Genomic DNA, 17,105 nt, shown 5'->3' with positions numbered 1-17,105 from the left:
GTTCAGATCTGTCTCCTTTTTTATAAATATGAGAAATTATACTGATATTCCATATATCTGGGTAAATAGCAGAATGTAATATATTATTAAATAATTTTTTCAGAGGTTTAATTAAATAATCTGAGCTGTCTTTCAATAATTCAGGGCAATACCCATCATATCCTGCTGCCTTTCTGGGTTTAAGTTTACTAATTGCTATTTTTATTTCCTTATCTGTTATTTCTTTGTTTAGTATGCATGAATTATTTATGTGTTCTATATTTTCTGTTGATTTAATTGTAGATGTCAAGTCATTTGGTAAATTTGTGTTTAAATTGTCGTTATTTAATTGTTTATAATATTTGATCCATTCTTCTGGTGAAATTGGGTTTGACCTATTTTTGTTTGAATCCCTAAGTTGGTTGATCAATTTCCAAAACTGTTGAGAATTTGCATTTTTTAAGTTTGCCAATTTTGTAACTAATGAATTTTGTTCTTGTAATCTCTTTTTCTTAACATATCATAGACGTACTGGAGTGGGGATACATCTGTGAGACAGGTGAGTTAGGCATATCATAGACGTACTGGAGTGGGGATACATCTGTGAGACAGGTGAGTTAGGCATATCATAGACGTACTGGAGTGGGGATACATCTGTGAGACAGGTGAGTTAGGCATATCATAGACGTACTGGAGTGGGGATACATCTGTGAGACAGGTGAGTTAGGCATATCATAGACATACTGGAGTGGGGATACATCTGTGAGACAGGTGAGTTAGGCATATCATAGACGTACTGGAGTGGGGATACATCTGTGAGACAGGTGAGTTAGGCATATCATAGATGTACTGGAGTGGGGGATACATCTGTGAGACAGGTGAGTTAGGCATATCATAGATGTACTGGAGTGGGGATACATCTGTGAGACAGGTGAGTTAGGCATATCATAGACGTACTGGAGTGGGGATACATCTGTGAGACAGGTGAGTTAGGCATATCATAGACGTACTGGAGTGGGGATACATCTGTGAGACAGGTGAGTTAGGCATATCATAGACGTACTGGAGTGGGGATACATCTGTGAGACAGGTGAGTTAGGCATATCATAGACGTACTGGAGTGGGGATACATCTGTGAGACAGGTGAGTTAGGCATATCATAGACGTACTGGAGTGGGGATACATCTGTGAGACAGGTGAGTTAGGCATATCATAGACATACTGGAGTGGGGATACATCTGTGAGACAGGTGAGTTAGGCATATCATAGACGTACTGGAGTGGGGATACATCTGTGAGACAGGTGAGTTAGGCATATCATAGATGTACTGGAGTGGGGGATACATCTGTGAGACAGGTGAGTTAGGCATATCATAGACGTACTGGAGTGGGGATACATCTGTGAGACAGGTGAGTTAGGCATATCATAGACGTACTGGAGTGGGGATACATCTGTGAGACAGAATATTTTGTTTGATTTACACCATGGATGTACTACATCCATGTTTACACGTAAATCAGTTTGCCAGAATTACTGTGACTGTACCATCACATGTTTTGAACTAACAGTATAACTGTTTCTTTACAAATAACCCAATACTCTTTGATAAATAACTTTCATATTGTACTGTGTGGACTATTTTGACAATCAGGGTATTATCAAGGTAATCAAAAATGCGATCCTGAATTTGATTTACACCATGGAATGACTCATAAGAATTAGTTTGGTGTTTCTTCGTTGTTCAGTGGTTAAATTGTGATCACTTCTTTGGAATCTAAATCAAGAAATTTGTTCAAATTTAGCATGTGTTCTTTTTTTTTCATTTATCATATTTCTACTCTAGATGTTTTTAATTTAATTTTTTTAAATTTTTCTGTGACAGTTGGGATTTTTTAGGGTCATGTGCATCTTTTAAAATGCTTTCTTGCTGGTCATTTCCCAATGTCTGTTCATTTAATGCTATTTTTGCATAATTATATTGTGTGTTATATTACTTAGGAATTTATCATATTTTTTACATCAACAATCAAAGGGAATTCCCTATTTCCTCTTGAGATGAATTAGTTGTGTGTATTTAATATCTAGCATTATTTTAATTATACTTGAGTTGCTGGAAAAGCAAAGAAAGCAAATTAACTTGCAAATTCATCAATAAACTATATAAAAATAACAGTAACATGCTACATGTATTTAGTCTTCCAAATAGTAAGCCATGGGGTCACAAGTTGTTCTAACCAAGATACTAAATGTGGCTAAACATTTGCCAGATAATATTATTCAAACTGTGATCACTTTTAAAAATTGCATGAGAGCTGTGCCATAAGGATTTAACAGCTTAACAATCAATCACATTGCATTACCTCCATTCCCTTTTGTTTTCATGGTTGTTGTATTGCTGGTATACCTCCATCTCTATAAGTAATATATTGGTTTTTTATATACAATGGAGAAAAGGTCTACCTATATCATTTGACATTGTGTCGTACCATTGCTTAACAATGCTGTTTCACCCTAGTGCTGTTTTGTTCCAATGCTGTTTCGTCTCAATGTAGTTACCTCCCAATTGTTTTAATCCACTGTTACACAAACTGTCCAATTATAAAATTACATTTATTTGTAAATATTAACAGAAATGAAACAGTATTGGCATGAAAGATAATAGGAATAAAATATTTTTGGAATGAGGCAGCATTGGGACAACACAATATTAGGATCAAATAGCTGGGATTGAAATAGCATGGGATGAACCAACACTGAACTGTATCATCATTCAACAATACAAACTTGTGTTTTTCAGACATCCTTTCTTTGGGCAAGATATGCCAACATCTAATGGTTCTGGATTCATTGTTAGTCCTGATGGTTTAATATTGACCAATGCTCACGTGGTAGCGAACAAAAGAAGTATCAAAGTTAGGTTACAAGATGGCCGAGTTGTGGACGGCAGAGTTATAGCTATAGACCCGGTCTCTGACATAGCAGCTATTAAAATTGAAGTCACGGTGAGTCAACTTGTTCGTCAATTAATTGTATAGAAGGTTTTGTCTGTTACCGTACATCATTGGAAGACAGTATTCAAATTATGCAATTAATTATAAAGGAAATGCAACATTATAGAGTTGTGGAAATGTAAAATACACAAGTCTACACTCTAAATGTGATAAATGTCAATAGTAAAATTATGTTAATTAGTAATAAAATAACAGATAAATGTTATTATGTTTTCTGAAACTGAAAATGACTTGTAATACTGTAGGCATCAGGAAACAAGACATTAGAAACTTGCAATAAATTACTGAAGTATGATGAATGCTCAAATAAACAGGCTTTTAAGTGATCTGTCATTGTTTTTTGAAAAAAAACAACTTGAAAATAATTCTGAGTTTAAATTAAAAAAAAAACATATATGATATTACAAGGAAAAAAACACCTTTGGCTGTGGTGTGATTTAAATTATATATTAACTAGAAAAAGTTATCAAAATATTAAATATGTAAAATTCACTACGTTCAAATACCCACCATAGACTTAGGTCAGTCAAAATGACTATTTTGAACTGTAGGCATTAGTCTGCAATTCAGCCAATGGCGGAGAGAGAAATCTAGGTCATGGGAAGCCCCATGACCTCAAGATTTCCCTTCACGTCACAAACCACTTGACTGAGGTAATGAGGCGGCACCATATTGCCTTCACAATCACTCTTGTTGTTTCTCCGCCTGAGTTTGTGAAAACGGTGCGCTTCAGTCATCCAGATTTGTTCCTGTCCGGGGTTTTGGTCTGGCTAGCTGTCACCAGCGTGGCAGCCGCCACTGTGCCTAGTAGTTAAGTTTTTTTTATTTTTTACCTTTTTGCGTTTTTTGCTTACAATAACGCAAATTTGTCAGCTTTTAACTGTAATTCATTCCTCTCATGCATGTCAAATTCATTTTTACCAATGTGTCTTTAGAAATGAAAAGGCAATCTTACGATAGTTGCCACCAAGATTTACCAGCTTGGAACCCACATAGCAAATGCCTTTTGTGTTTGGATTGTGTGCAGGGCTCGGTGTTTTGGCCTAGAGAATATTTGTAACCACTGGGGTTCCGAGGCCTGGGATGCTTTCCAAGGCTGCGTGCAAATTACCAAGACAGACCGCTTCACTCGGGTTCGCAGCAGTTGCACATGCAGTAATGTGAGCGTGAGTGTAGCATGAGCAGAAAGTCCTCCCGCTTGTCTACCAGTGCTTTGAGTACCGTGGCGATGAGTGAGAGGCCCGACAGTGGTGGTCCAAAGATTTTTCGACCACCTGGTTTGCCTACGAGATTCAGGCTTTGGTTGAGGACCTGCCAGGACAAATTGCATCCCTTGCAGGTCAGGTAGATCAAATGCAGGGAAGCATGTTGCCTCCACTGCAGTTGCCTCTTGTAGCCAAGAGGCAAGCATCCCGGCTCTTACTTAAGCAGACAAAATCAGTATGTGCTTCCTGGAAACGCCAAGCACTGTGTTACTCTCCGTGCTCTGTTTCTACTGGTTAGCCTCGCTAGACTTGAGCGATGCTTACCCACACACACCAATACACCAAGTGAGTCAGCGACTCCATCGATTCACCCATTTGGGAGAAGTAGTCAAGTACAGGGTGTTCCCTTTTGGGTTTTGCATAGCTCCATACGTTCACCAGAGTGTGGAAACTGGTAGTACTTCTGCTGCGCAGGGCGATCGGTACACATCAACCCTTACAACAAATAAAATAAAATGTTATTATCAATTTTTAGGCAAAACAAATTTTGCATTTTTTTTAATCTGTCTATTGAGGGCGCTATGTGACAAAATAAGTAAAAAAAAAAATGAAATCAGCCCACACTTTTTTTTTTGGTGGTGCGCATTCTGACAAAAAAAACTTTTTTTTCAGCCCTTATAACGAGGAACTTTAATCTTTCTTAGGCCTACGTAATTTGAAACTTATGTCTATCATATACTAGTACATACCGTAGTATTGCCTGGCCTCATAACACTACGGGAAGTATGCCCTCACACTAGGGCAATAATATTATCTCTCCTGGTTTTCATCAATCAAAACAAACTGTATCATTCTCAATTATGTCATGTACATTGTATTTGAGGTCACGCAATATAAGGCATATGATAAAACCTCTATCCAGTCTATAAAGATTATCACGCAATATAAGGCATATTATAAAACCTCTATCCAGTCTATAAAGATTATCACGCAATATAAGGCATATGATAAAACCTCTATCCAGTCTATAAAGATTATCACGCAGAATAAGGCGTATGATGAAACCTCTATCCAGTCTATAAAGATTATCACGCAATATAAGGCATATGATAAAACCTCTATCCAGTCTATAAAGATTATCACGCAATATAAGGCATATTATAAAACCTCTATCCAGTCTATAAAGATTATCATGCAATATAAGGCATATGATAAAACCTCTATCTTGTCTATAAAGATTATCACGCAATATAAGGCATATGATAAAACCTCTATCCAGTTATAAAGATTATCACGCAATATGAGGCATATGATAAAACCTCTATCCAGTTATAAAGATTATCACGCAATATAAGGCATATGATAAAACCTCTATCCAGTCTATAAAGATTATCACGCAATATAAGGCATATGGTAAAACCTCTATCTAGTCTATAAAGATTATCACGCAATATAAGGCATATGGTGAAAGCTCTATCCAGTCTATAAAGATTATCACGCAATATAAGGCATATGATAAAACCTCTATCCAGTCTATAAAGATTATCACGCAATATAAGGCATATGATAAAACCTCTATCCAGTCTATAAAGATTATCACGCAATATAAGGCATATGATAAAAGCTCTATCCAGTCTATAAAGATTATCATGCAATATGAGGCATATGGTAAAACCTCTATCTAGTCTATAAAGATTATCACGCAATATAAGGCATATGGTAAAAGCTCTATCCAGTCTATAAAGATTATCACGCAATATAAGGCATATGATAAAACCTCTATCCAGTCTATAAAGATTATCACTCAATATAAGGCATATGATAAAACCTCTATCCAGTCTATAAAGATTATCACGCAATATAAAGCATATGATAAAACCTCTATCCAGTCTATAAAGATTATCATGCAATATAAGGCATATGATAAAACCTATATCCAGTCTATAAAAGATTATCATGCAATATAAGGCATATGATAAAAGCTCTATCCAGTCTATAAAGATTATCACACAATATAAGGCATATGATAAAACCTCTATCCAGTCTATAAAGATTATCACGCAATATGAGGCATATGATAAAACCTCTATCCATTCTATAAAAGATTATCATGCAATATAAGGCATATGATAAAACCTCTATCCAGTCTATAAAGATTATCACGCAATATAAGGCATATGGTAAAACCTCTATCTAGTCTATAAAGATTATCATGCAATATAAGGCATATGGTGAAAGCTCTATCCAGTCTATAAAGATTATCACGCAATATAAGGCATATGATAAAACCTCTATCCAGTCTATAAAGATTATCACGCAATATAAGGCATATGATAAAACCTCTATCCAGTCTATAAAGATTATCACGCAATATAAGGCATATGGTAAAAGCTCTATCCAGTCTATAAAGATTATCATGCAATATGAGGCATATGGTAAAACCTCTATCTAGTCTATAAAGATTATCACGCAATATAAGGCATATGGTAAAAGCTCTATCCAGTCTATAAAGATTATCACGCAATATAAGGCATATGATAAAACCTCTATCCAGTCTATAAAGATTATCACTCAATATATGGCATATGATAAAACCTCTATCCAATCTATAAAGATTATCACGCAATATAAAGCATATGATAAAACCTCTATCCAGTCTATAAAGATTATCATGCAATATAAGGCATATGATAAAACCTATATCCAGTCTATAAAAGATTATCATGCAATATAAGGCATATGATAAAAGCTCTATCCAGTCTATAAAGATTATCACACAATATAAGGCATATGATAAAACCTCTATCCAGTCTATAAAGATTATCACGCAATATGAGGCATATGATAAAACCTCTATCCATTCTATAAAAGATTATCATGCAATATAAGGCATATGATAAAACCTCTATCCAGTCTATAAAGATTATCACGCAATATAAGGCATATGATAAAACCTCTATCCAGTCTATAAAGATTATCACGCAATATGAGGCATATGATAAAACCTCTATCCAGTCTATAAAGATTATCATGCAATATAAGGCATATGATAAAACCTCTATCCAGTCCATAAAGATTATCACGCAATATAAGGCATATGATAAAACCTCTATCCATTCTATAAAGATTATGACGCAATATAAGGCATATGATAAAACCTCTATCCAGTCTATAAAGATTATCACGCAATATAAGGCATATGGTAAAACCTCTATCTAGTCTATAAAGATTATCACGCAATATAAGGCATATGATAAAACCTCTATGCAGTCTATAAAGATTATCACGCAATATAAGGCATATGATAAAACCTCTATCCAGTTATAAAGATTATCACGCAATATAAGGCATATGATAAAACCTCTATCCAGTCTATAAAGATTATCATGCAATATAAGGCATATGATAAAACCTATATCCATTCTATAAAAGATTATCATGCAATATAAGGCATATGATAAAACCTCTATCCAGTCTATAAAGATTATCACGCAATATAAGGCATATGATAAAACCTCTATCCAGTCTATAAAGATTATCACGCAATATAAGGCATATGATAAAACCTCTATCCAGTCTATAAAGATTATCACGCAATATAAGGCATATGATAAAACCTCTATCCAGTCCATAAAGATTATCATGCAATATAAGGCATATGATAAAACCTATATCCAGTCTATAAAGATTATCACGCAATATATGCCATATGATAGCACCTCTATCCAGTCTATAAAGATTATCACGCAATATAAGGCATATGGTAAAAGCTCTATCCAGTCTATAAAGATTATCACGCAATATAAGGCATATGATAAAACCTCTATCCAATCTATAAAGATTATCACGCAATATATGGCATATGATAAAATCTCTATCCAGTCTATAAAGATTATCACACAATATAAGGCATATGATAAAACCTCTATCCAGTCTATAAAGATTATCACACAATATAAGGCATATGATAAAACTTCTATCTAGTCTATAAAGATTATCACACAATATAAGGCATATGATAAAACCTCTATCCAGTCTATAAAGATTATCACGCAATATAAGGCATATGATACAACCTCTATCCAGTCTATAAAGATTATCACGCAATATAAGGCATATGATAAAACCTCTATCCAGTCCATAAAGATTATCATGCAATATAAGGCATATGATAAAACCTCTATCCAGTCTATAAAGATTATCACGCAATATATGGCATATGATAAAACCTCTATCCAGTCTATAAAGATTATCACGCAATATAAGGCATATGATAAAACCTCTATCCAGTCTATAAAGATTATCATGCAATATGAGGCATATGATAAAACCTCTATCCAGTCTATAAAGATTATCACGCAATATAAGGCATATGATAAAACCTCTATCCAGTCCATAAAGATTATCACGCAATATAAGGCATATGATAAAACCTCTATCCAGTCTATAAAGATTATCACGCAATATAAGGCATATGATAAAACCTCTATCCAGTCTATAAAGATTATCACGCAATATAAGGCATATGATAAAATCTCTATCCAGTCTATAAAGATTATCACGCAATATAAGGCATATGATAAAACCTCTATGCAGTCTATAAAGATTATCATGCAATATAAGGCATATGATAAAACCTCTATCCAGTCTATAAAGATTATCATGCAATATGAGGCATATGATAAAACCTCTATCCAGTCTATAAAGATTATCACGCAATATGAGGCATATGATAAAACCTCTATCCAGTCCATAAAGATTATCACGCAATATAAGGCATATGATAAAACCTCTATCCAGTCTATAAAGATTATCACGCAATATAAGGCATATGATAAAACCTCTATCCAGTCTATAAAGATTATCACGCAATATAAGGCATATGATAAAATCTCTATCCAGTCTATAAAGATTATCACGCAATATAAGGCATATGGTAAAAGCTCTATCCAGTCTATAAAGATTATCATGCAATATAAGGCATATGATAAAACCTCTATCCAGTCTATAAAGATTATCACGCAATATAAGGCATATGATAAAACCTCTATCCAGTCTATAAAGATTATCATGCAATATAAGGCATATGATAAAACCTCTATCCAGTCTATAAAGATTATCACGCAATATAAGGCATATGATACAACCTCTATCCAGTCTATAAAGATTATCACGCAATATAAGGCATATGATAAAACCTCTATCCAGTCCATAAAGATTATCATGCAATATAAGGCATATGATAAAACCTCTATCCAGTCTATAAAGATTATCACGCAATATATGGCATATGATAAAACCTCTATCGAGTCTATAAAGATTATCACGCAATATAAGGCATATGATAAAACCTCTATCCAGTCTATAAAGATTATCACGCAATATAAGGCATATGATAAAACCTCTATCCAGTCTATAAAGATTATCACGCAATATAAGGCATATGATAAAATCTCTATCCAGTCTATAAAGATTATCACGCAATATAAGGCATATGATAAAACCTCTATCCAGTCTATAAAGATTATCACGCAATATAAGGCATATGATAAAACCTCTATCCAGTCCATAAAGATTATCATGCAATATAAGGCATATGATAAAACCTCTATCCAGTCTATAAAGATTATCATGCAATATATGGCATATGATAAAACCTCTATCCAGTCTATAAAGATTATCACGCAATATAAGGCATATGATAAAACCTCTATCCAGTCTATAAAGATTATCATGCAATATGAGGCATATGATAAAACCTCTATCCAGTCTATAAAGATTATCACGCAATATAAGGCATATTATAAAACCTCTATCCAGTCTATAAAGATTATCACGCAATATAAGGCATATGATAAAACCTCTATCCAGTCTATAAAGATTATCACGCAGAATAAGGCATATGATGAAACCTCTATCCAGTCTATAAAGATTATCACGCAATATAAGGCATATGATAAAACCTCTATCCAGTCTATAAAGATTATCACGCAATATAAGGCATATTATAAAACCTCTATCCAGTCTATAAAGATTATCATGCAATATAAGGCATATGATAAAACCTCTATCTTGTCTATAAAGATTATCACGCAATATAAGGCATATGATAAAACCTCTATCCAGTTATAAAGATTATCACGCAATATGAGGCATATGATAAAACCTCTATCCAGTTATAAAGATTATCACGCAATATAAGGCATATGATAAAACCTCTATCCAGTCTATAAAGATTATCACGCAATATAAGGCATATGGTAAAACCTCTATCTAGTCTATAAAGATTATCACGCAATATAAGGCATATGGTGAAAGCTCTATCCAGTCTATAAAGATTATCACGCAATATAAGGCATATGATAAAACCTCTATCCAGTCTATAAAGATTATCACGCAATATAAGGCATATGATAAAACCTCTATCCAGTCTATAAAGATTATCACGCAATATAAGGCATATGATAAAAGCTCTATCCAGTCTATAAAGATTATCATGCAATATGAGGCATATGGTAAAACCTCTATCTAGTCTATAAAGATTATCACGCAATATAAGGCATATGGTAAAAGCTCTATCCAGTCTATAAAGATTATCACGCAATATAAGGCATATGATAAAACCTCTATCCAGTCTATAAAGATTATCACTCAATATAAGGCATATGATAAAACCTCTATCCAGTCTATAAAGATTATCACGCAATATAAAGCATATGATAAAACCTCTATCCAGTCTATAAAGATTATCATGCAATATAAGGCATATGATAAAACCTATATCCAGTCTATAAAAGATTATCATGCAATATAAGGCATATGATAAAAGCTCTATCCAGTCTATAAAGATTATCACACAATATAAGGCATATGATAAAACCTCTATCCAGTCTATAAAGATTATCACGCAATATGAGGCATATGATAAAACCTCTATCCATTCTATAAAAGATTATCATGCAATATAAGGCATATGATAAAACCTCTATCCAGTCTATAAAGATTATCACGCAATATAAGGCATATGGTAAAACCTCTATCTAGTCTATAAAGATTATCATGCAATATAAGGCATATGGTGAAAGCTCTATCCAGTCTATAAAGATTATCACGCAATATAAGGCATATGATAAAACCTCTATCCAGTCTATAAAGATTATCACGCAATATAAGGCATATGATAAAACCTCTATCCAGTCTATAAAGATTATCACGCAATATAAGGCATATGGTAAAAGCTCTATCCAGTCTATAAAGATTATCATGCAATATGAGGCATATGGTAAAACCTCTATCTAGTCTATAAAGATTATCACGCAATATAAGGCATATGGTAAAAGCTCTATCCAGTCTATAAAGATTATCACGCAATATAAGGCATATGATAAAACCTCTATCCAGTCTATAAAGATTATCACTCAATATATGGCATATGATAAAACCTCTATCCAATCTATAAAGATTATCACGCAATATAAAGCATATGATAAAACCTCTATCCAGTCTATAAAGATTATCATGCAATATAAGGCATATGATAAAACCTATATCCAGTCTATAAAAGATTATCATGCAATATAAGGCATATGATAAAAGCTCTATCCAGTCTATAAAGATTATCACACAATATAAGGCATATGATAAAACCTCTATCCAGTCTATAAAGATTATCACGCAATATGAGGCATATGATAAAACCTCTATCCATTCTATAAAAGATTATCATGCAATATAAGGCATATGATAAAACCTCTATCCAGTCTATAAAGATTATCACGCAATATAAGGCATATGATAAAACCTCTATCCAGTCTATAAAGATTATCACGCAATATGAGGCATATGATAAAACCTCTATCCAGTCTATAAAGATTATCATGCAATATAAGGCATATGATAAAACCTCTATCCAGTCCATAAAGATTATCACGCAATATAAGGCATATGATAAAACCTCTATCCATTCTATAAAGATTATGACGCAATATAAGGCATATGATAAAACCTCTATCCAGTCTATAAAGATTATCACGCAATATAAGGCATATGGTAAAACCTCTATCTAGTCTATAAAGATTATCACGCAATATAAGGCATATGATAAAACCTCTATGCAGTCTATAAAGATTATCACGCAATATAAGGCATATGATAAAACCTCTATCCAGTTATAAAGATTATCACGCAATATAAGGCATATGATAAAACCTCTATCCAGTCTATAAAGATTATCATGCAATATAAGGCATATGATAAAACCTATATCCATTCTATAAAAGATTATCATGCAATATAAGGCATATGATAAAACCTCTATCCAGTCTATAAAGATTATCACGCAATATAAGGCATATGATAAAACCTCTATCCAGTCTATAAAGATTATCACGCAATATAAGGCATATGATAAAACCTCTATCCAGTCTATAAAGATTATCACGCAATATAAGGCATATGATAAAACCTCTATCCAGTCCATAAAGATTATCATGCAATATAAGGCATATGATAAAACCTATATCCAGTCTATAAAGATTATCACGCAATATATGCCATATGATAGCACCTCTATCCAGTCTATAAAGATTATCACGCAATATAAGGCATATGGTAAAAGCTCTATCCAGTCTATAAAGATTATCACGCAATATAAGGCATATGATAAAACCTCTATCCAATCTATAAAGATTATCACGCAATATATGGCATATGATAAAATCTCTATCCAGTCTATAAAGATTATCACACAATATAAGGCATATGATAAAACCTCTATCCAGTCTATAAAGATTATCACACAATATAAGGCATATGATAAAACTTCTATCTAGTCTATAAAGATTATCACACAATATAAGGCATATGATAAAACCTCTATCCAGTCTATAAAGATTATCACGCAATATAAGGCATATGATACAACCTCTATCCAGTCTATAAAGATTATCACGCAATATAAGGCATATGATAAAACCTCTATCCAGTCCATAAAGATTATCATGCAATATAAGGCATATGATAAAACCTCTATCCAGTCTATAAAGATTATCACGCAATATATGGCATATGATAAAACCTCTATCCAGTCTATAAAGATTATCACGCAATATAAGGCATATGATAAAACCTCTATCCAGTCTATAAAGATTATCATGCAATATGAGGCATATGATAAAACCTCTATCCAGTCTATAAAGATTATCACGCAATATAAGGCATATGATAAAACCTCTATCCAGTCCATAAAGATTATCACGCAATATAAGGCATATGATAAAACCTCTATCCAGTCTATAAAGATTATCACGCAATATAAGGCATATGATAAAACCTCTATCCAGTCTATAAAGATTATCACGCAATATAAGGCATATGATAAAATCTCTATCCAGTCTATAAAGATTATCACGCAATATAAGGCATATGATAAAACCTCTATGCAGTCTATAAAGATTATCATGCAATATAAGGCATATGATAAAACCTCTATCCAGTCTATAAAGATTATCATGCAATATGAGGCATATGATAAAACCTCTATCCAGTCTATAAAGATTATCACGCAATATGAGGCATATGATAAAACCTCTATCCAGTCCATAAAGATTATCACGCAATATAAGGCATATGATAAAACCTCTATCCAGTCTATAAAGATTATCACGCAATATAAGGCATATGATAAAACCTCTATCCAGTCTATAAAGATTATCACGCAATATAAGGCATATGATAAAATCTCTATCCAGTCTATAAAGATTATCACGCAATATAAGGCATATGGTAAAAGCTCTATCCAGTCTATAAAGATTATCATGCAATATAAGGCATATGATAAAACCTCTATCCAGTCTATAAAGATTATCACGCAATATAAGGCATATGATAAAACCTCTATCCAGTCTATAAAGATTATCATGCAATATAAGGCATATGATAAAACCTCTATCCAGTCTATAAAGATTATCACGCAATATAAGGCATATGATACAACCTCTATCCAGTCTATAAAGATTATCACGCAATATAAGGCATATGATAAAACCTCTATCCAGTCCATAAAGATTATCATGCAATATAAGGCATATGATAAAACCTCTATCCAGTCTATAAAGATTATCACGCAATATATGGCATATGATAAAACCTCTATCGAGTCTATAAAGATTATCACGCAATATAAGGCATATGATAAAACCTCTATCCAGTCTATAAAGATTATCACGCAATATAAGGCATATGATAAAACCTCTATCCAGTCTATAAAGATTATCACGCAATATAAGGCATATGATAAAATCTCTATCCAGTCTATAAAGATTATCACGCAATATAAGGCATATGATAAAACCTCTATCCAGTCTATAAAGATTATCACGCAATATAAGGCATATGATAAAACCTCTATCCAGTCCATAAAGATTATCATGCAATATAAGGCATATGATAAAACCTCTATCCAGTCTATAAAGATTATCATGCAATATATGGCATATGATAAAACCTCTATCCAGTCTATAAAGATTATCACGCAATATAAGGCATATGATAAAACCTCTATCCAGTCTATAAAGATTATCATGCAATATGAGGCATATGATAAAACCTCTATCCAGTCTATAAAGATTATCACGCAATATAAGGCATATGATAAAACCTCTATCCAGTCTATAAAGATTATCACGCAATATAAGGCATATGATAAAACCTCTATCCAGTCTATAAAGATTATCACGCATTATAAGGCATATGATAAAATCTCTATCCAGTCTATAAAGATTATCACGCAATATAAGGCATATGGTAAAAGCTCTATCCAGTCTATAAAGATTATTATGCAATATAAGGCATATGATAAAACCTCTATCCAGTCTATAAAGATTATCGCGCAATATAAGGCATATGATAAAACCTCTATCCAGTCTATAAAGATTATCATGCAATATAAGGCATATGATGAAACCTCTATCCAGTCTATAAATATTATCACGCAATATAAGGCATATGATAAAACCTCTATCCAGTCTTTAAAGATTATCATGCAATATAAGGCATATGATAAAACCTCTATCCAGTCTATAAAGATTATCACGCAATATAAGGCATATGATAAAACCTCTATCCAGTCTATAAAGATTATCATGCAATATAAGGCATATGATAAAACCTCTATCCAGTCTATAAAGATTATCACGCAATATAAGGCATATGATAAAACCTCTATCCAATCTATAAAGATTATCACGCAATATAAGGCATATGATAAAACCTCTATCCAGTCTATAAAAATTATCACGCAATATAAGGCATATGATAAAACCTCTATCCAGTCTATAAAGATTATCACGCAATATAAGGCATATGATAAAATCTCTATCCAGTCTATAAAGATTATCACGCAATATAAGGCATATGGTAAAAGCTCTATCCAGTCTATAAAGATTATCATGCAATATAAGGCATATGATAAAACCTCTATCCAGTCTATAAAGATTATCGCGCAATATAAGGCATATGATAAAACCTCTATCCAGTCTATAAAGATTATCATGCAATATAAGGCATATGATGAAACCTCTATCCAGTCTATAAATATTATCACGCAATATAAGGCATATGATAAAACCTCTATCCAGTCTATAAAGATTATCATGCAATATAAGGCATATGATAAAACCTCTATCCAGTCTATAAAGATTATCACGCAATATAAGGCATATGATAAAACCTCTATCCAGTCTATAAAGATTATCATGCAATATAAGGCATATGATAAAACCTCTATCCAGTCTATAAAGATTATCACGCAATATAAGGCATATGATAAAACCTCTATCCAATCTATAAAGATTATCACGCAATATAAGGCATATGATAAAACCTCTATCCAATCTATAAAGATTATCACGCAATATAAGGCATATGATAAAACCTCTATCCAGTCTATAAAGATTATCACTAAAATAACAATATAAATGTTACAACTATTTATTCTTTTTATTCTTCTTATTCAGGATAATTTATCAGTTTTAAAACTTGGTAAATCTGATGATTTGAGACCTGGTGAATGGGTGATTGCAATGGGGAGTCCATTGTCACTGAGTAACACCATAACATGTGGTATTGTCAGTAGAGTACACCGTGGCAGTGGAGAACTTGGTATGAGAAATAAAGATATGAAATATATACAGACTGATGCAGCTATCAATGTAAGTTATCAATAAATGTATGAACTCAAATACGTAACCTCATAACTTTGTAATTTTTTACCCCATATGTCGCCATTAAGAGATCTAAAAATATAATCTATAATAATAGTTTGAGGTACAGCATGTTAAATAGATCAAATAATTTCAACTACATTACTTTGTTGTTGAATCACAGTGAAATTTATTCTTTTATTAAAGCCACAGCAAAATTATTTCAATTGCTCAACAGTTATAATATGTTGGTCGCTATTTTAGTTTTTGTTTACTTATTTGTCTTCATGAACAATTAATGTATACAAACACAAACAAATCTGGTTGTTGTTATTAGCCCATGATGACACTTATATTAACCAGTTCTACAGCAATATACGATAATAACAATTCAGCATTTGTTTTCAATAGTTTGGGAACTCTGGGGGTCCATTGGTCAACTTAGATGGTGAGGCTATTGGTATAAACACACTAAAAGTGACTCCTGGTATATCATTTGCTATTCCTATTGACTACGCTAAACAATTTTTAGTTAAACTCGATGAAGCTCAGAAAACAGGTAAGATGAGATTATGGGTAACCATGAAGTGTGCGTGCATAAATTCCACATTCCAAATCATTAATTCATCAAAAAAACAATTGGTTATTTCAGCCCTGGATCTCAGTTCAATGTATCAATCTGGTATTTGGACAATATAGGACCTGGATGC

At 32.8% G+C, this 17,105-nt stretch overlaps 1 protein-coding gene across 1 annotated transcript in view; it reads left to right on the top strand.

The window, feature by feature from the left end:
• The window catches only part of LOC102807217 (serine protease HTRA2, mitochondrial-like), a 40,464-nt gene that overhangs the window by 2,846 nt on the left and 20,513 nt on the right, over positions 1-17,105 (top strand). The window contains exons 2-4 of the mRNA XM_085504572.1: positions 2,777-2,981; positions 16,210-16,404; positions 16,807-16,954. Coding sequence (XP_085360698.1) covers positions 2,777-2,981; positions 16,210-16,404; positions 16,807-16,954 — 548 coding nt within the window. The remainder of the gene's footprint in view (positions 1-2,776; positions 2,982-16,209; positions 16,405-16,806; positions 16,955-17,105) is intronic.

This window comes from Saccoglossus kowalevskii, chromosome 10 (assembly GCF_978046115.1).
Source record: "Saccoglossus kowalevskii chromosome 10, keSacKowa6.1, whole genome shotgun sequence".
Taxonomy (NCBI): Eukaryota; Metazoa; Hemichordata; class Enteropneusta; family Harrimaniidae; genus Saccoglossus; species Saccoglossus kowalevskii.
This window is presented reverse-complemented; position numbering and strand designations above follow the sequence as displayed.